Source organism: Hippichthys cyanospilos, chromosome 9 (assembly GCF_059441005.1).
Source record: "Hippichthys cyanospilos isolate Australia breed blue-spotted pipefish chromosome 9, RoL_Hcya_1.0, whole genome shotgun sequence".
Taxonomy (NCBI): domain Eukaryota; kingdom Metazoa; phylum Chordata; class Actinopteri; order Syngnathiformes; family Syngnathidae; genus Hippichthys; species Hippichthys cyanospilos.
This window is the reverse complement of record NC_142377.1, coordinates 23,393,963-23,413,670: the sequence shown is the minus strand read 5'-3', so window position 1 is coordinate 23,413,670 and position 19,708 is coordinate 23,393,963. Positions and strand designations below refer to the sequence as shown.

General features: G+C 59.0%; 2 protein-coding genes across 4 annotated transcripts in view; one reads left to right on the top strand and one right to left on the bottom strand.

The window, feature by feature from the left end:
• The first annotated feature begins 1,652 nt into the window (after positions 1-1,652).
• On the top strand, positions 1,653-4,959 carry rspo4 (R-spondin 4). Its single transcript, XM_088423370.1, has 5 exons — positions 1,653-1,869; positions 3,200-3,388; positions 4,220-4,357; positions 4,462-4,629; positions 4,849-4,959. Exons 1-5 carry the CDS (start codon positions 1,797-1,799, stop codon positions 4,941-4,943), a joined length of 663 nt encoding a protein of 220 aa, XP_088279496.1. The 5' UTR covers positions 1,653-1,796; the 3' UTR covers positions 4,944-4,959.
• Positions 4,960-9,413: 4,454 nt separating this feature from the next.
• The window catches only part of chd6 (chromodomain helicase DNA binding protein 6), a 28,313-nt gene continuing 18,018 nt past the window's right edge, over positions 9,414-19,708 (bottom strand). For 2 of the 3 annotated variants that reach the window (XM_088422700.1, XM_088422701.1), the window contains exons 33-47: positions 18,948-19,338; positions 18,018-18,226; positions 17,658-17,755; positions 17,368-17,592; positions 16,563-16,991; positions 15,951-16,190; positions 15,407-15,632; positions 14,520-15,158; positions 13,907-14,055; positions 12,824-13,108; positions 12,070-12,543; positions 11,155-11,349; positions 10,900-11,040; positions 10,688-10,792; positions 9,414-10,530 (exon numbers count right to left, since the gene is read on the bottom strand). In XM_088422700.1, coding sequence (XP_088278826.1) covers positions 9,535-10,530; positions 10,688-10,792; positions 10,900-11,040; positions 11,155-11,349; positions 12,070-12,543; positions 12,824-13,108; positions 13,907-14,055; positions 14,520-15,158; positions 15,407-15,632; positions 15,951-16,190; positions 16,563-16,991; positions 17,368-17,592; positions 17,658-17,755; positions 18,018-18,226; positions 18,948-19,338 — 4,802 coding nt within the window. In that variant the 3' untranslated portion in view covers positions 9,414-9,534. The remainder of the gene's footprint in view (positions 10,531-10,687; positions 10,793-10,899; positions 11,041-11,154; positions 11,350-12,069; positions 12,544-12,823; positions 13,109-13,906; positions 14,056-14,519; positions 15,159-15,406; positions 15,633-15,950; positions 16,191-16,562; positions 16,992-17,367; positions 17,593-17,657; positions 17,756-18,017; positions 18,227-18,947; positions 19,339-19,708) is intronic. The other variant, XM_088422702.1, reaches the window with a different exon arrangement.

The window sequence follows — 19,708 nt, the reverse complement described above, 5'->3', positions numbered from 1 at the left end:
TCGTCCGCGTTAACCCGCTCCCCTCGTCCCGGCCAATCAGATCGCCGCTGCGAGCGTTTCTTGTCCGGGTGCCCCGTGTGGGTTCCTTTCGCTTTGTTGTCGACGGCGGGATCGTTCTGTTGATGACTTCCGCGTTCAAGTACTTAGTAAGTGTATTTCCGAGTTTCCGTTTGCTACTTTGTACGCGGTGTCGACCTTGTTTTCTTTTTCGTTCTCTTTGCGTTTTTTGTTTGTTTTTTTCTGAGTGGAACCAGCCTTCCCGCTTCCCTGCGTTTCGGATCCACCGCGTGACCCGTCTAAAAACAGAACTTTACGAAGGCTGCGGTTTCTCGTGCGGCCTTTTCCAAGTTAAGCTTTTCCCCGGGTTTGTTCCCGTCCGTCCGTACGTGTGCGTCGGCGCGACCGTCGGGAACCAGGATAACGCCCGAGACGTTGGCGCAAGCGCGGCCGGGCCGGGCCGGCGACGCGACGCGACGCGACGCGACGCGACGCGACGCGACGGGATGCGGGGCGCGGGCTTGCCTTTCCCCGCCCCCGAGCGGCTCTTTCCTCGCCTAGGCGGGGGGTTAGACATTTGCCGCGCTCCGGGCGCTACGGCTGGGAAAAGAGACGGCGTTTGAAACTTGACTGGCCTCGGGCGCTTTCGCTCGCTTCGCCGGACCGCAAATTGATCGCGGAAAATGTTTTAAAAACGCGGCGGGGTCGCTTTACGAGCTGCGGAAACCAAACTTTCCCCTTAAAAGTTTGGGAAAGCGCGTCGTAAACACACAAAACGTCTACTTGCTAAACGTATGGGCACATGTGGAAGAGAGCGGCCGCGGCGCGACTGCGCCCCGACGTGCTCGGCGGCCACCGCCAAAGAAAGCCAGAGGTTTTCGCCACGCTCCCGTAGCATTTTCCCCCAAACGGCCGTGCTTCCGAGGCCAAATCCGTGGCTTGCCTGCAGGGCCTCCATGAAAGAATTTGGGTTATTCGTCAAAAAAAAAAAAAAAAAAACGTATTTGCTTTTATTTGATGTTAAATTGCGGACGGTGTCAATAAAGCAGTCCCTTCAAACAGATCTCTAAAAAGGCCATCATTTTGGGATTCGTTCAAATGCGCTTTGCCTCTCCAACTGCTTACAAACAAGGCGATGGAGGAAGACTGAAAAGGTCGTCCGTTCTTTTTGTTGTTGTTTTGCAACGGGGGTCAAATCGGCCCTCCGAAAGCCGTCCCCGACGCCAAAATGTTTGACAGCTGCTCCAAGAAAAAAAAAAAAGACATCTGGCAAAAGGGTGAAAAAAAAAAGCTTCGGAAAGGCCGACCCTCGGCGATTTGTCGGCGCGTCCCGCGAACGGACCCGCGAACGGACCCGCGAACGGACCCGCCGTCCTCCGATCGCCGGCGGGGCGGGAGATTGGAGAGATGGGAAAAGGCGCGAAGACGGCGCGAAGACGGCGCGAAGACGGCGCGAGCGTGCGCCGGTAGCAGACCGTGATGTCACTGGGGAGAGGAATTTGGGGAAAATGCGGCGGGGGGAGGGGGAGACTCGGAGGAGGAGGCGTAGGAGGAGGCGGCGGCCAGAGATCACGCCGCAAATATGGAAGCACTTAAAAAGGACGGGAGGACGAGAGGGGGCTTGTTGATCGCCAGAGCGGCGGGAGAGCGGCGGGAGAGCGGCGGGAGAGCGGCGAGCAGGAGCCAGGGTCCTTCCGCGCGCTCCCCGGGGCCCGGCGGCCCCCCCTTCTCCTTCCCGTCGGCGGATGGCGACGGACGTCCCCCGCGGGTGAGGGCCTTCCGGCCGGCCGGGAGCACAGATGCGTTTGCCACTGGTGGCCATGGCCGTGTCTTTGCTGTGCGACGCCATCGGGGGCCAGAGCCGGCCCGACGGTGAGTACCCGGCGCCCGCCCCGGCCTCCCGCAACCTCGCCCGCTTCCCCGTCCGCGGCGCGCGCGCGGCGCCCGTCCCGCTCCGGCCGAGCGCCTGGAAATTCTTTGGGGGCCCGGCCGTGAAACGCGGAAAACCCGGCGGAGTTCGCCCTCTTTCGCGAGATCCCGCCCGGCGCAAGCTCATCCGCCGCCGGCGCGGTCCAAACGGATCTCGGACGCCCGCCGCCTCGAAACTCCGAGAGCAGCGCGCCCCGTCATCGGCCGCGCCGCATAGCGGGGAAAATGCGCCATACCGCCGACCGACCCTTCCGACGGCGGCGGTTTAGTCCACGGTGGATTTAAAAGAGCGCAACTCGTGCGGCGGCCGGGCCGTCCGACGATCCGGCTCGCCGCGGCGCCGGCGGAAAGTCGCCGCGCTCAAAACGCTCCTCAAGGAGCCGTCCTTCTTAAATGGGCCGAGGGATAGGATTGCGAAATATCCGCTCCGCGCGCACGTTGTCGCTTCAACGACAATCGGGGAAAAAAAACAAGCAAATAAAGCATGCGCAGCTGGTGTCTTTTAGTCCCCGCATGAGATGAAAAGTCGCGCAGATGTGGCGTTAAGCGTCGCCGCCACTGAAGTCACGCGACGAATTTGTCGGGCGAACCGATGGCATTTTCCAAGCCGTCTTCGGAACAGCTCTGATCTTTAAATGGGATTCTTTTCCTGTCAAAGACAACCGGCGAGGAAACGGGGCCGCCGCGGGACGCGTTGGGACCGAGGCGGGCTCGCGTCACCGGGACGACCGGCCTCCACAGAACGGGGATTTCCCGGACACGTGGGTGCACATGGGAATCCGTGAAAAGAAGCGGGAACGGAGCAAAACTCCAAAGGCGTTTTGTCTTGGAAGTGGCGCTCCGGGCCGGGCCGGGCCGTCTCCCGCCCGCTGCAACGCGCGCCCCTGCCGATTTGATACCCTAACAAAGGAAACCGAGCGCGGCGTTAGAGTACGCCGATGGGTTTTTTTTTCCTTCGCCGTTTGCCGCGGGGGTCCCGTTCCCAGAGATTCCCGCCCTCGCCGAAATCCGCCACGAGATCGAGCGTTTGCTCCCGTCGAGATCATTCGCTAGTTTGCTTCGTCGAAAAAGAGACGGACCGGCCGGCGGTCCGGGGTCGGGGTCGGGAAGAAAAAGCGGAGAAAAGCGACGGCGGGTACGGGCGTCTCCTTCGGAACGGGCCGCCGGAGTTGGTTTACGAGCGTTCCGCCGCGCGCTCGATGGGAAACGGGTGTGGAGCCGCGTCCCCCGAATCCCGGGGATTTCAAACGGCGCGGTTCCGTTTTGTCGGCAGCCCGGCGAGATTGGCGAGAGAGCTGCGGCAACTGCAAGGAGTGTTCCCGCGACAACGGCTGCGTGCGCTGCGCCGAGCGCCTCTTCCTGCTGCTGCGGCGGCGCGGGGCGGCCCAGCGCGGCACCTGCCTGCCCGCCTGCCCCGAGGGATACTTCGGACAGAGGGGGCGCCACCTCAACCGCTGCCTGAGTACGCTCGCTCGCTCGCCTTCCCTTGATTTTTCTCGCGCGGCCCTGCATTTTTCTCGCGCGGCCCTTCATGTCGGAGGCCGGAAAAACTATTCCAAAGGGGGACGGACGGCTTACAGAAAAACGCTTACTGTTTTCCTCTTGGGTTTTTTCAAGTCAAGACAGCTTGCAAATTTGGTATTTTAGTAAGAAACTTGCGGTTACCAACGGGCCGCAAGAAAAGATGCGGGGGACCCCATCCGGCCCCCGGGCCCCGCGTTTGACACCGGCCGGTAGGCGACGTCTTTTCGTTGCATCCTTAAAACGCATCATTTTTGGTTGGGTCGCCTTCCGTTTTGAAACATTTCGGGTGAAGAACTTTTCAAACGGTTTTTGCCGGCCTCCGATTTCAAAAGCGCGCACTTCGGCTTTGTTGTCATAGAGACCGCCGCTTTAAAGGCGCGGCGTTGACGACGGCGCGGGGGAGCTGAAATTTCACCTAGCTCAGTCGGCACCCTTGCGGCGACGAGAAACCTGGCCGAAAAGGGTGAAAATCCTTCCGATCTGAGCCGAGGGATCGGGGTGAAACTTGGGCTCCCCCGCGTCTCCTTTCCACGCTTGATGCGAAATGCCTTCGGGCAAAAGGAACGCACAAAGATCAGGTTAACGCGCGCCTCCGAACCCCTCCGACGCCCGGGACGTACTTTTTCGAAGAGTCGGGAATCCCGGCTACTCGCGCGGATCGGTCGTTCCGACGGCGCGGATTTGCGGACGCTCAGAGGGCCACTTCCGTATCGGGCCGGCGTCCAACGGCTTCAGCCAAACGCTGACCTTGTGCCCCCGCGCCGCGCAGAGTGTCGCTCGGCCAACTGCGAGCGCTGCTTCAGCCGGGACTTTTGCACGCAGTGCGAGCCGGGCTTCCGGCTGTACGCCGGCCGCTGCCTCGCCGCGTGTCCCGCCGGGACCTCGGCGCGCGAGGCCCGCTGCCAAGGTGAGCGCCGCCCGCCCGTTTGCCCGCCCGTTTGCCCGCCCGCCCGTTTGCCCGCCGAAAGCCAACCCCGGCCCTCGGCTTTCACGGCCGCCTCTCTTGCGCAGACGAGTGCGCGTCCGAGTGGAGCGGGTGGGGCGCGTGCCTCCGAGACGGCGCCCCCTGCGGCTTCAGGTGGGGACGGCAGAGCCGCCGGCGGGGGAGCGACGCGCCCGCCGCCTGCCCCTGGCGCAGCCAGAGCAGGAGGTGCAGGATGAAGAGGAGGTGCCCCGCAGGTCGGAAGCGCCTCGCCGTCACGCCGCCAACCACGATGACGCGAGCGGAAAGCGGATGTTGTTTCTGATTGCGCGGCTCCCCGGCCGCAAGCTGTCAGGCTTTTTGCCCGTGATTTGGCACGAGCGCACCGTGGCCGTTTTCCCGAAAGCTCGGGGCCGGACCGGGCCCTTGGTTGGGGCGCCGCGCGCCGCTCATCCGACGGTTTTGTGCTTTGGCAGGCCGCGGGACGCCGGGGCGAGACGGCCGGGGACGGCGCAAACCGCTTTGGGCGTTGGCCACCGCCAACGCCAGCAACGCGCGCCACATTTTCTGAGCCGCGGCGCTCACCCCATCTGCCCCCCCCCCCCCCCCCCCCCGCCGGGCCCGGGGCCCGGGGAAGGCCCGCGCGACGCCCCTTCTCCAAGCGGGCCGACTTCGGCTTTCCCGCCCCTCCCGAAGCGGAACTTTAAGAGCGGCGTTTTGAAGCCGCGCTCACAATTGGAGGATGACCGAGGAGGACGCCCGTATCGTCCCGATACCGAACGCGGCCCCTATCCTTACCCCTATCGTTGCCCGGGCGATACCGACATTCGTCCGATACTAACAGGAAATACCTGACTGATACCCGCCGGATATCCGTTCCGGGTACGGAAGCGTTACTGTTTCCTTTTCCGGTACGGGGCCCGACCGGGCGCTCGCTACCGCAACCCGGGCACTATGTTGGGCCCACACCTGGGGGTGGGGGGGGGGGGGGGGCAGAGAGCGGCGAGGCCCAAGGTGCATCGGCGCGCACGTGCCTTGTCTGTCTCGCTGCAATCCAGCATGCCGACTTATTTAATATTATGATCAAATGCCTTTTGTAGCCAATAAACATCATTGCCTTCATAAAGGCAAAGCCTGTGGCTTCCTGCGCAAAAAAACCTTGTCAATCCTTATTGGAACCAGAAACTCTGAGCAAGCCGAGCGTTTGAAGCCGAAAAGAACAATAAATAGCGATACGGCGGGCCCCCGCGTCGCGGGACGAAACCGTCGGGCGCTCGGGGTCGCGAGGCCGATCCAAACCTGCGTTAGATAGCGTTTACGACCCCGGGGAAAAACAGCAACATTGGACATAATGGTATAGACATGTATACGATCGGAAAACATCAGAAATAAACAAATATAGACAGGATTTGTTTACCTTTGAGTGGCGCTTGTTATGCCCATATTCCCGTTACGTCCAGCGTGGTTTCCGCAGAAATCCTCCCCTTACTTCTCTGACGCTTTCAACTTTGAATCAAGCCGTAAAACGCACTTTAAATACGCTTTTGCGAGCGAACGACGCTTCACCCTTCCGCCATTTTGAAACGAGTGAGACCGACCGATTGCAGACCGGCGTCTCCATAAGCGGACCGGCATCGTAGTCAGCGTTACAGGGACGGCAACCGGAAATAAGTGCACTTACCTAAATAAGCCTGCAGATGGAGACGAAACAACACAAATACAGCCAAGCCCCGAGAGTCACGACGGTTGGGGAAAATGTCACGAAGGGGATGAAAAAACTGGTATTCCACGCCTCGACGCGAAATTGACGTAAATCAGGGACGTTGTTACACGGGGTCCGCCGTACGTTTAAATTGATCTAGAACATGGAAACGTCGACGTTAGACCTGAAGAACGATTAGCCGCGCTGATTGTTTGGCAAATCACAACCATCATTAACGGACTTTGGCAATGAGAGGCGCCACCTGGTGCGGCGGAGGTGCAACGGAGGGATCGCACATGGAGTATGCGACCGCATGGGCGGTACTGTGCGCTCACCTCGTCGCGTCACTTCCGCCCTCGTTTACCCAAGTATTACTTGTCGAGCGAGACGCAAATCTTTCGGTGCCATGCACGCGATCCGGTTTGAATGCAACAAGCCTTCGCGCGCGCGCGCGTGCGTGCGTTGAGAGCACGCGCGTGTTGAAAATGCAAGCAGCCAAAAAAAAGGAAACAATAAGTGATTGCTTTTGATTGCGGTGACATAAGAGGCTTTTGTGCAACCCTTTCGGGGGGGGGGGGGGGGGGGGGGGGGGGGTTACGGCGTTAATAATAAGATTGTCAGTAAAAGTGTCGAGATGGGACGGCTGTAGGCCATCTGCAGCTTTTCTTTTTTTTTTTCCCTCTTTTCCAGAAAAGCACAGGAAGTCGCTGGGCCAATTCGAGGGGAAGGCCCGGGGACGTTGGGGCGCATGATGTTTTCCATCATTGATTGGCCACAACTAAAAAAGTGTTTATGTGCCATCTTCTTTTTGTTAAGGCGACAAATTCAACTATTGTCCATAAATAAGATCACGCGGCGCCACGACAATATTGCAAGAAGAAAAAAACAACTTTGGCCTCACGCCGGCCCATCACTTGGATTTCTAAAAAACGACTGGCGCTTGCTTGAAGGAGGCCTTTCAAACTCCCCGTTCACATGAATGCAGCAGTGCAATTACAAATTAATACAACGGCGCAACAGCAACCCCCCCCCCCCCCTTAAGTAAAAAGCAAAACAAAAACAAAAAAATTCCATCGTCAAAGGCAAGTCAAATTTTGTGTGGCACAACAGAGCTTTTTTTCTTTAGAATAGACAAATCTTATGACAAGTCACATCTTTTCTCCTGGGGAGGGAAAAAAGCTCCCGGAAAGTAATCACATGAATATAATCGATTAAAATATTTGCATGAAAAAAAAAACATTTTTTGAAAAGAATGAAGTTGTATTTTTTTATTTACCATTTTTGTATATTTGAAAGTAGAATTGCCCCATTAAAGTCAAAGCATGAAATGAGTGAGCTCGAAGTCAATCAACCCTTGAAGGGCTGTGTGTGTGTGAGGGGGGGGGGGGGGGGGGGGGGGGGGCGTTTCGTGCAGAATCCAGGTCTTACCCCAAATCACAGGCACTCAAAACTCCATTTTGTGCTTTGATGAGTGCCTTCATAAACAATATTGGATTTGAAAAAAAGGCAAAGGCTTTCTTTGCTTTTTTTTTTACTTGCATTAAGACAAAAGAATATTTGGCCAAAGGAAAAAAAAGTATCATAATAAATTATATGGTGCCACAAGAGCAAGTTGTGGCAAGGCAACATCTACCAAGTCTTCTTTTTCTTGTGTTTTCTTTTTCCCACACAAGTGCGAAGACGACACGGACTTTGTGCAAAAATGTCTTTTTTTTCTCATGTCATTGAAAAAAAAAAAGTGACCCTGTTAGATGTTCAACACTTTGTCAACACGCAGGCGCACGCACATGCCAGTCAGCCAATGAGATGCAAGCCCCCCCCCGAAAAGAACAGTACCCGGGAAAGCAGTGTTTTGGCGCCATCTCCTGGACACGATTAGGAAATGCTAAGCCTTTTACGAAAGCTTATTCGGGACTTCGGCTTTTTCCGGCGAGGGCTGCAACATTACTCCCCAACAAGTTTCCCTCTCTGACGAGCTAACATTTGGAGTGTTTTGGGGGGGACCAATTCCAGGGGTGCCTTAAAAAATACTTTGAAATTGCTAGCAAGCACACTTTAAGCGCGAAAACAAGAGGCCCCGGGGTACGCCTGTCTCGCCAATGTTTAAGCCTTAAGCCACAAGCTTTTGTTAAGGCACACATCCTTCTCACATCCCCAACACGCTCGCGCTCTTCAAATTCACGTTTGGTTGGTGAAAAGTGATGCGAGTGTACGCAGTAAACCTAGCAATGCGTTGAGGAATGTGCTGCTGCCCCCTGCTGGCCCAACTGTAAAAGTCCAAAGTGCGCGAGAGAGCCACAAACACAATCGAGATAAAGAATTGATACTACCACAATAAAGTCCGACCCTCGAGTGGGTGAGATCGGGGGGGGGTCTATTATTCGAAGTTCCGCTGTCCATTTAAGAAAATATATACCCCCCCCCCCCCAAGAAGTGTCATTCGACATTTTCCATGAACGTTTTTGAAGATCTTCCCACCCGATCATGACATCAGTTTTCAAAGAAGAAAAACAAATCTAGTAAAAAGAATCCCCGAAAAGAAACGATTGAACGAAGGCAAGTTTTGACCTTTCTGCAAAGATATTTTCAAAGGCGAAGAACGGGAAAAGCGTCTGAGCATTTCGGCCGGCCTCCAAAGTAAGTTGCGAGATCACAAATGCAAGTCGGGAAATCTTTGGTGCTTTATTCCGAGATGACAGCTATCAGGTTGAACCTCTTTTCTTAAGGCTCACTTGTTAAAATTGTATTCAAATATCGGAGGGGTTTTTTTCTCCTCATTTAAAAGGCACAGCGAATATGCTTTCGATCGTTTTTCATTCAAATGGAATCGATTTCAAAAACTTGCAAATGAACGAGTTCTTAACGAGCAGCGGTACGTTTGAAATCTAGCTCTCATGATGTTCGTTCTAGCTGCGGACAATGCTAGATGCGGCGCCTCCTAAAAACCTTCTCAATCTTACACACTCCTTTAAAAAAAAAAAAAAGGTTATATCCTGATATTGGTGCGTGGTTTAGGGTTAGCCCGCCGTACTATGCGGATTAGGTTACGGTTGGAAATGCCCCCCAAAACAATCACCCTCCCGTCCACGAAACTTGGGGTGGTAGTGTTTCTACTTTTCTTTGGATTGTGGCTCTACCGCTCGGCAGTATGAAAGTGCGTGCGCGCGCGCGTTTTGAAAAGAATGCAAACTCGCTCCGTGATGCTCTCGGTCCAAATGTCTCCGAGGGAGGAGAGGAAGGTGTGCGTCACGATTGTTCTCTGCGTAGCCTGTGTGGCGAGGGTTGAAAAGTTGAAGCGGAAGTGTGAGGCGTGGAATGTTTGGGGGGGGGGGGGGGGGGGGGGGGGGGGCACCCCGTCATACAAACAAGTCAATTGATCGTCCTCGTGGAGCGGGACGACCGACAGACAGACAGACAGACAGACAGACACGGCACAAACTTTACACTCAGCGGTCCAGCTCTACAGGTCGCCCTCCTCCCCTCGGGGTCCCGCGCTTCGCGGACGGCGGTCGGCTTCCCGCGAGGCGGCCGGCGAAACATCGGGGTCCGCCGTATTTGGGCTCCGCTCGGCCTCCGCCTCAGGCTCAGGCTCCCGATCGGGGGGCTCCTCGGAGGGATCGGGGGGCTCCTCGGAAGGATCGGGGGGCTCCTCGGAAGGATCGGGGGGCTCCTCGGAAGGATCGGGGTCCCGGCGGCGTTCCCTTTCCGACTCGGGCCGTTTGCGGCGCGAGTCCGACCCCGGACGTTCGGGCGCCCGGTCCGACTCGTCCCGTTCTCGCCGCCGCTTCCTCTTGGGGCTCCCCGGGGGGCCGTCGGCCGGCGGCGCGGCGGGCAGCGCCACGATGCCGCCGTGCGGCAGAAACATGTGCGGGTAGAGGAGGCCGTGCGACACGCCGGGTATCAGGAAGGGGTTGAACGTCAGATGGCCGGCGGGGGGCGGGTCGCCCTTCTTCCGGCTCCCGGAAGGGGCGGCGGCCGGCGCCTCCTCAGACACTTCGTCGGCGGCGACCTTGGCGGCCGGCGAGGGCGGCGCCGAGGAGGAGGAGGAGGAGGCGGCGGCGGCGGCGTGCAGCGGCATGACGCTGAACAGGGCGTGCTGCGGGACGGCGGGCCCGTGGGGGGGCGGCGGCATGCCGTGCAGCATCATGGGTAGCATGCTCAAGCCGTTCTTGGCGTCCTGCGCCGAGGCCCCGCCCGACGGGAAAACGTGGGGGAATCCCGCCGCCATGATGGGGATGCCCGGGATTCCGCCCCGGAGGTTCTGCATGGCCACCACCGAGTCCACGCCGCCCATCAGGGCGCCGTTCATGAAGATGGGCGGCGGCGGCCCCGAAACGTCCGTCGGCGGGGGCTTCGGCATCTCGCTGCGCGGGCGGCGCCCGCGACGGCGCGCCGAGGGGTCTCTGTTGACCGGTTCCGTCAAGATGCGGGAGAATTTTCCCTCCGGGAGGTAGCCCTGCGGGACGGAAGGCCCGACCGTCAGGCAAGATGGCGACGGGTGCCCCAAGCGGTCCGGACCACGATTCGAATTCCAAATCCCGGTTTCCGTTTTGGCGTCCCTCAATCCCGACCGACCGCCTTTTTTCTATGGTCCGACGGCGCTAGCTACTCACGGAATGTTTGACCACATCCGCCCAGTCCGGAGCCACAAAGTATTCGGAGTTGGCGTCCAACCAGCGGGACAGCTCCTTGATGGCCGGAGCCATAGCGCCACCCAGCTGCAAGGCGCGAGGGAGGGACGAGGCGGAAAGCGTCACGTGCCGAATAGGCCCCGAATAATCAAGCGGCGGGAGCGGCGGGAGCGGCGGGAGCGGCGCGGACGTACCCTGCGTCCGGTCCCGCGGTGCACGACGGGCACGCGCTCCTCGCCCGTCAGGGAGTTGACGTCCAGCTTGGTGGGATCTTTGCAGCGGTGGCGCCGCTGCTTGGGTCGCTCCACCAAACCGTGCAAGACCCCCGCGCCCACCTGGAAAAGGCACAAATCGCCATCCGCTGGCATGAACGCGGACGCCGGCTTGGGCGGGGCGCGAGACCGACAGCCGCTGGCGCGCCGCTTTTAGAAAAGGGCGAAGCAACGTACGTGAGCGAAGGGAAGGTCCAAGCTGTATCCCGGTTTAAGCCGCAGCCACTCCATTAAACCTTTGCCGGCCGCCGCCTCGGGGTGCGGCGGCGCCGTCGAGGGCGCGGGCGGGGCGGCCGGACGCTCCGAGGACGAGGGCGACGGGGACGACGTGGAGGACGACGCCGACGACCGGCTCTGTGCCTCCGCGCGAACCTGAAGGCACGGGAAAAAGTCCCCATCGACACAAACGTCTGCATTTCTTTTCGGAAGACGCTCGCGGCGCCGACGTTTTGGCCCGTTTCGTAGACCGGACCAGTGGCTGAAGCCTGCCCGTTTTCTGCAGCCGAAAACCTGTTGGTTTTTGTTTTTTTCTTTCAGGCTCGGCGCAAACGGACCCGGACCTCAGGGCGCGCAATGTTTTGCTCTCCGGGATAAATGAAGGCTTACCTCTCCACGCCGGCGGAGATAGAAATACGCAGCCCTGTCAAATTCCCACGGGGAATAAGAAACAAATCCGACTGTCAGTCGAAAGCGCGCTCGGGGTTCAGCCGGGAGTTGTGAAAGAGCCTACTAAAAGGTCCGTCCTTGGTTTGGGATGGCTCTTTTGAATGGCGACGGGCGCTGGCCATTAAACGTGATGGGTTTAAGAGGGCGAAAGGTCTGTCTGTTTCCATTCTACTGAGGTTAGGGGTCATAGGCTAGGTGGGCAAAATTGGCCTAAATTTTCATATCAGAAAAGAAGCCGGCATTTGAACGGAGAGGGGTACACTTTTACATGACGGGAAAAGCCTTCTAAAACAGCCCAACAAAGAGGTTGTGGCAGTCGGCCCCGAGCGGCACCTTATAGGTGGAAGCCTCCCGCAGGGGTCGAAGCGCACGCTTTCTAACCTCCTCCCTACCGGAAAAGACGCGGGATAGCGGGGTTCCAATCACCTGCGCGGCGTCGGCCTGAGCCTTGGCGAATTCCGAGTAGAGCGCCTCCACGTTTCTCCTTCGGCCCCGTCTCCTCCTCAGGGAGTCGTCCGCCCTCGGGCCGCCGTTGACGATCTGTCCCGTCACCGGGTGGATGAGTCCGGCCTGCAAGATGCCCGCCATGTCTATTGCCGTCGGGCCGGCCGGGGGCGGCTCGCGGCCGGCGTCGCCGGAGGTCGCCGAGTCGCCCGGCGACTTGCTGAGGTCCATGGCCGCCTCCTGCCAGCCGTTCATCAACAGGGCGCCCGACCGCGGATCGCCCGGCGCGTCCCCCGCGGGGGCCGTCTTTCCCGCCGGGGCCTTGGCGTCGCAGTCAAAGGAACGGCGCCCCGCCGGGCGCTTGAGTTCGGGGAGGAAGGCCGGCGCCACCAGTCTCTCCTGCAAGAGAGGGAGGGAGGTGAGGCGCCAAGCCCCTCGGCCGCCCCCTCGCCCCGCCTGCCGTCGGGTGGACAGACACACACAAGAAGGACAAGCCGTTAAAAGGCAAAACGGCAGCCGGGCGCTACCGAAGCCCTGCCGAGCAATGGCCCCGACGACCGTTTTGTCCGAAGCAGACTTAGGCCTAGTCGGTTCTGAAGAACGAAAGCGGGCGAGAAAAAAAAAAAATCCCGCTTCTCCCAGCAGGCTCAAAAGTAGGTCTTCCAACGACAGCGTGAATTTCAATTTCCAACACGCACGCGTCAGAAAGCAGAAAAGCCGGAGGGCCTCGGCTCACCTTGGGCAGCCGGGTGAGAGGCGGCGGTATGATGGGGAAGGCCGGGCCCGGGTTGGTCTGCCGGATCCCGGCCCGGCCGGAGGACGAGCACGAGGAGGACGAGGAGGAAGAGGAAGAGCAGGCGGCGGCCGCGCCGGGGATGAAGACCGTCCGCCGAAGGTGTTGCTGGGCCAAGTGGTGGGCGCCGGCGGAGGCCGGCGCGTCATACTGATCGCCGGACGAAGGCCACTTCCCCTTCAGGACGGCGTGGCAGACGCTGTCCAGACGATTGATGATCACGCGGTCCTGCCGGCACCAGAGCGCCAAACAAGCTCAAGCCCACTTGAGATACAAATTTCAAGGTTCAATTTGAAAACCTGATTGGCAAGGCCCAACCTCGAATGGAGAACCTGAGCCGAGTTTCTTCTCGAAAGCTCTCAAAAGGCAATTTCAAAACACGAGCCGGCCTTCATTTCGAGCAAAAAGGCGTGACTCTCAAACCGGGCTTCGGGCCGCTCACAGTTACAGCGACACGAGTTCCAATCCGGCTGGCTCCCGCCTTCCCGCGCGGGTTGGAAACGAGGCTTAAATCCCCACTTTGAAAGCTTCGAGTCAAATCTGCACTTGAAGCCTTGCCGCCGGCCTCTTGCAAATCTCTAAGTTGAAACCCCGACGGCAACTTTAAAGCCCGATTTGAAACGGGGGCCGGGAGTCTGAAACCTCGCTTCTTGAAAGCCCGGCCTTAACCTTTCCCCCTCTCGTGAGAACCTCATTCGTAAGCACAAAGCCACAGCGACGGCGCCACAGCGACGGCGCCACGGCGACGGCGCCACAGCGACGGCTTTCGTACCGAGGACCGACTCAAACGAACTCGTGAGGGGCGGAAACGATCTGTAACGAGACTCTGAGGATGTCGGCTCCCTGTCCTCGGTCCTCGCGAGAAAACAAACCTAGTTGTCTTCCTTTCTGTTTGTTGTTTATGAAATGTTCTGGGTTGCCTGCCCCTAACCCTAAAACGCAAATCTCGACATTGTGGTTAATAAATGCGAGCCATTGCAACAGAGCGAGTAGGTGTGGCACAACAATGAAAATCCGACAAAGTACCTTGGGCCAGTCGGAGTAGGAGTAGAGCGCTTTCTCCTGGAGCAGCTGAGCGATGGTGGGCTCGCGGGCGTCGTGGATTTCGGGGGGCTCGCACACGGAAAAGGGAGCCGCGAAGCCGGGGCTTCCGGGATAGTCCTCCGCCGCCGCCGCTGAAACGCACGGCGGAATCCGCGTCTGAGCGAGGAGCGGAGCGGGCGCGGCGACCGCTCCTTATCCCGGCTGAGATGAACTCATTCAACACCGGGGACGTATTTTCACATCTTTTAGGACATCCTATCCTAGTATAATCCATTGTTCAATTGTTGATGTGCTTGTGGGTCTGAAAATAAACCACAGATCTTTCCACTGGGGAACAATTTGAAATGAAAATTCCGTCGACTTAGTTCCCGATGCTGTTTCGAAACAAAATCGGTACGCTAATTCCGATCGGGCTCGTCCACAGCGGCGTGACGACTCGTGCGAATGGTCGGTGCCATCAAGAAAATGGGCGTACAGCGATAGCATCGAGGACAACCTGAGCTGCTTTTCTCTACCCTTGGAAGTTGATGCCGTTTGTCAGAGTACGAGCAAATCTTTCCGGATGAGCCTCGCGTGCGCGTGGGGGGGGCCTTACCTGGCGAGGAGGCTCCGTCCTTGTCCTTGAGCTGAGCGCCGGGCTCAACGTTGAGGTTCACCCGCTCCGTCTTGACCTCCAAAAGGTCTTGCCCGCTCTCGCCCTTGACGCTAGTCAAGTCCAGACCCTCCGGCTTGGTGTCCTCGACCGTGGGCCGGAGGACTTCCCGTTTGACGCGCCGGTTCTCCGCCTCGACCGATTGGCCTTTGGAATCGGCCCCTTCCGATTGGCGGGCGACGTCCCCGCGCCGGACGGAGCCCATCTCCGGGTCCCGGTCTTCGGTCTTGTCCCGGAGCTCCGGTTTCTCCTCCGAGGGCGGAGCCGGCGGCTCGTCCGGGCGGTCCTCCAGAAGACAGAGGCGGCCCGCGACGGGCTCTCCGCTGCGGCGTCCGTCTTCTGGGAGGAGCTCTCCCGGAGCCCCGGCCATCAAGTCGGTCACGGCCGTCCGCTCTTCGTCGTCATCTTCCTCTTCCTCCGCAAACATCAAGGTGTCCACCTCCTCCATGGGACACATGAGGTCGGGACACAGCTGGTTGGGGACCTCTATACCGTCCTCCGCTTCCCTCAACGCTGTGGACGGAGGCTCGCCGGCGCCCATGCGCGCCAAGTCCAAAGGCAGGCGCAAACCCGGAAGAACGGCTGCCGTGGAACAGACGTGAAAATTCAACAGTGAGATGGGCTTGAAACCCAAATCTCAAACTCGAAATACTAAACGTCACTTAAACTTGAAGCTAAAGAACTCATTTGAAGCCCCGAGACCTTCCCCGGCAAGCAGATTTGGAACCCGAAGACGAGCAGACGTCATGACGTCGGCCGCCGATCGCGTGGCCCCGCCCCCCTTTCGCGGACAAACGCTCGCACTCCGACGAAATAGCGCAGGCCGATACCTTCGCCCGCATCGCATCGGCCTCGGAGTAGAAGGTCGTCTTTTTCTGCGCTGACGCCCCCCCGGGCCTTGACGTCAAACTTGAAGCCGGCGCCAGCAGGGTCCCGAGGCCCGCCGTCCTCCTGTTGCCCCGTGATGTCGGTGGGAGAGAGCTGGGGGTGCGGGGGGATGTAGGGGGGCAGGGGGCTCGCCGCCAGGTCACTCTGATCCTCGCTCACGCCGATGTCCTGATGGAAAAGGGGCAAATGAACAGACTTCTCGACATATTTGGCCGTTGCTGACATTTTGGCAAACACTCGAAGCAAATAAGCCATTTTCATTTACGCTGACTTCTGCCTGTGCTCTGACATTTTGACCGACCTTTCGAGGACGAGAAAAAAACAACGCTAAACCGGGACTGTAACTAACCACTGACTATTAGTTGGCTGCAGCGCGACGGTTGGCTAGAAAATACTGTATCTTCAAAGACTGACACTAATACAGTAGCTGGATGACCGACGCTAAATTGAGGAGGGAAAAGAAAAGTCAGAGTGAGAGGCGCAAACCTTGAAAAGCATGAAGCTGGACGACTCCACAGAGTCGGCGGCCGAGGGGTGAGAGGGCGAGGATGAGGGAGGGAGGCCCAGGCAGTCCTCCAGAGTGCCGTCGGCGCCGGCCCCGCCGCCGCCCCCCCGCGGCGCCTCCTCGTCCTCCTCCTCCAAGAAAGCCGTCGGACCCAGGATGGGGTCGGACTCGTTGAACATGTGGTGAGCCGGGCTGGAGTGGTCGGTGCCGTCCCAGGGCGCCTGCGAGCAACGCGGGGTCAGACTCCGGCACGTGACTCCGGGCTGTCTTCCTTGTGCTCACCCTCCGCCGCCTTCTTCAGGCTTTTGTCTTCTCGCGCTGTGGCACACTGAGCTCACGCTTTGTCACTTCTCTCACTTCTCTCTGTGCTGCTTTTTACGCTTTCCGCATTGCATGCTACTCTTACGCTTTCTCACTTCCCTCACTGCCGGAAATCTGGAAGACTTTGTCGATAAGAACCTCGCGTGAACGCGGCATTTGAGCGCGAGTGCCTTGTCAGCTGGGGATCCTAGACAGAAGCTCCCGCGCGCCCGCGGCGCGTTTCCGTTCGGTGGGCCGCGCGAGTGACGGAAAGGGAGCGAAAAATACCCCACCTGCAGCTGATCCAGCTCCACGGACGGCACCATCAGCCCATTCTCCTCGGACGATGCCTGCTCGCCCACCAGGAGGTCGCTCCTGAGCTCGGCGCGCAGGTCGGGCCCGCCCAGCCGGCCGTACGAGTTGAGCATGCTCTGACCGCCCGCCGCCGAGTTGAAGGGGAAGCCGTTCAGGGCGTCCTTGGCGTCCTTGCCCCCGTGCAGCGCCTCCGCAGACATGGGGTCCAGGTCGGCCAGGCTCTCGTCCAGCGAGGGGCAGTCCAGGAAGTCCCCCCGAGAGGCGGGCGCCATTCCCAGGGCCGGAGAGGCGGCCTCCTCCGGGGGAGGCGGGGCTGAAGCGTGGAGGTGAGAAGAGGAGGGGGACGGAGAGGAGGGAGCCGCCGCCTGCTGGGATGCGTCGTACAGGCAGCAGTGGGGCGGCGGCAGCTGAAGGAGGACGACGGCCGGATTAAAGCTTAGAGTCTGGCTTTGGCGTCCATATTCCATCACTAAAGCCACCCGTCTGCATAGCGTTTGACTTGTATTCAAAGTTATGGCAAAAGCTTCTTTTCTCCCAAACTACTCTACAGTACCAACGGCTTCGTGGCGAAACCGTTCCAAATCGTCGCAAGAGAGGGAGCGGCGAGGTGCTCCGAAACCTTTTCGATGGAGCGACTGCTGCCTAAGAGGCCGGCCGCTTTGCCTTTTGAGGCCGTTGAGGCACGGTACGGCTGAAAACAGACAGCGCTTTCCTACGAGTGGCGCTCGATCCTCTTTCGATTTTCTCGCGTCGTGCCGCGAAATCATTTCGACCCCCACGTACCCTGTGCAGATGCGAGGCGTGGTGCCCCCTCACGTAGTTGCGGTGGGCCTCCAGGAAGCCGAGCTGCGGGTCGTTGAGGATGTAGAAGTCGGTGCGGCTCAGGCCGTGTCGCGCCGCTCCCACCAGGAGGTCGCGGTCGTGCTTTCCCGGCTCCCACCACACGGGGAGGTAGAGCGACGGCCGGCACAGCTGCAGGCGCGCCGACAGCAACGGGTGGCGGAGGACCTGAGGGCCCGCGGGACGCCGCCGTCGGACAGCTGACTCGGTGCCGCCGTCGGCTGCTCACTCACCTGCTCGCGAATCTTGCGGAGAAGCTCGATGCGGTACAAAGTCCGAGCGGCTCGTTCTTCCGTCAGGGGTTCCACTGGAATGGCGGCCTCCGCCGAGCCTGCGCCGGAGAGAGGGCGGTGAGACCAAAAGACCCACGCGGGGAAGAGGCCCACCGGACACGAGAGGAGATATCGTCTCAGAGAAGACAGACGCGAGACCGGAGCCGGGCGGACGAAGTACGGAGAAGAAAGCGCCGAGAGCTCATAGGCAAAAGACTGCCGCCCGTGCCAGACGGGCCACTTCCGAGAGAAGACAGCGGAGACGGGGAGACCGTGGCGAAAGACGGACATGAGAAACACTAGCCGCGAGGCGGTGGTCACCTTCTTCCTTCCTGGGCGGGAGCTTGCAGGCGGCGCGGCACATGTCCACGAAGGAGTTGAAGTATCTCTCCAGGCTGTCGTCAGTCTTCCTCTCCAGTCGCGCCAGCACGCGAAACTGCGACCAGTCGAAGGCTTTCCTCTCGGGATCGAAGGCCACGCCGAAGGACGACACCGTGCGATAGAAGTCCATCTGCTCGCGCCGCGTCCATCTGACAAACAGAGGGCCTTTCACGTACATCTACTGGACGAAAACAACCTGCTACCTTGTGGAACGCTTTCACTACCCATTCCTCTTTTTTATGGCATATATTACTGGACTATAAGTCTAGGATACCTGTAAAAATAGTTTTTGCTATTTCTGCCAAGAAATACCACCGGGACCACGCTACTTGTACGAAAAACGCGCCACAGAAGTGAAAGTCATCACCAAATGCCTACGACGCATAGTAATCAGTGTAATCGACAGTAGCGCTACTAGATGGTTAATCCACGAGAAATTGCGCAACGCAACCTACATTGTCGACAGTGGGCCCGGCACTGGCTCGCTGCGTAAGGAAAAGTTGCTAACTGCCAATAGAATCTGGAGATACAGTAGGTGTGCATGAAGCGCCGGGATGCCATTTAAAATTGACTTTGATATCATCTTATCGCTACTGTGTGCCCACTGTCATTTTTCGAAAAGCTGCGGGACGCGTTGTCCCGACGGGAGTCAAGGCGTTAAACCTCCTGTGCCTTTCGCGCAGAAAAACGGCCAAACTGTTGGTTCACAAACACATTTTCAAAGTTTCCATTTTTGCCTGACATTTGGACACAGAAACGCGCAAAACCTATTCTATAAGCAACACTAAAGGTCCAATTGACCGAGCCTTTAAGGCGGGACTCCGCTAAATTCATTTCATCCCCCTGAAAGTCGCCGGCTCGCGCTCTCACCTTCTCTGCCACTCCAGAAAGACGGCGTCAGAGTCGGCGTGGGCAACGGAGCAGCGTCTCAACTCCTCGCCCAGCTGCCAGGCCAGAGCTCCCCCGGCACGGTGCCCGAGAGGCGCGCCCCTCGCGCCGCCCGCCACCCCCAGGCCCGCCAGGCCGTCATGGAGCAGGAAGTCGGGGCGCAGGAGGGCTTCGCGCCTCAGCGTGAAGCGCTGGTAGGCGGTGATGAGGCGGCGCAGGCGAGCCGTCAGCGCCGGGCCGGCGGGCCAAAGGGGGCGCGCGTGGACCACGTGCAGGGATGCCACCCCCGTGCCGCCGCCCGTCCCCCCGCCAAACGTGGTCGTCACCAGCGTGGCGTCCTGGGCGCGCAAGTCGCCGGTCGAGGCGTACGAGTCTGCCCGGCGACAAAGGTAAATGAGGTCACCGTTAGACCGCTCTTAAAGACGTGCGGAGAGCTGCTAAAATGTCAAATGCAAAAAATGTCCCCGCACATTTCGCAGTTTTTCAAACGTTACCGTTTCTAACCTACGGATGATTTTCAATTGACTGACATCTGCGAGGGAATTCAACTTTTTATCTAGCCGTGCTTTCCAACGGAGATCCCGCTTTATTTTAAGCAACCTATCGCAGACGGATATCTTCCTAAAGAGTTGATTTTTTATTTGGCCCTGTCCCTTTCGGGGCTAGGCGGTAGAGCGGTGGTCCATCAGCCGAGAGGCTGCGGGTTGGATCCCCCGACCGTCAAGACCACGTCCAAGCGTCCT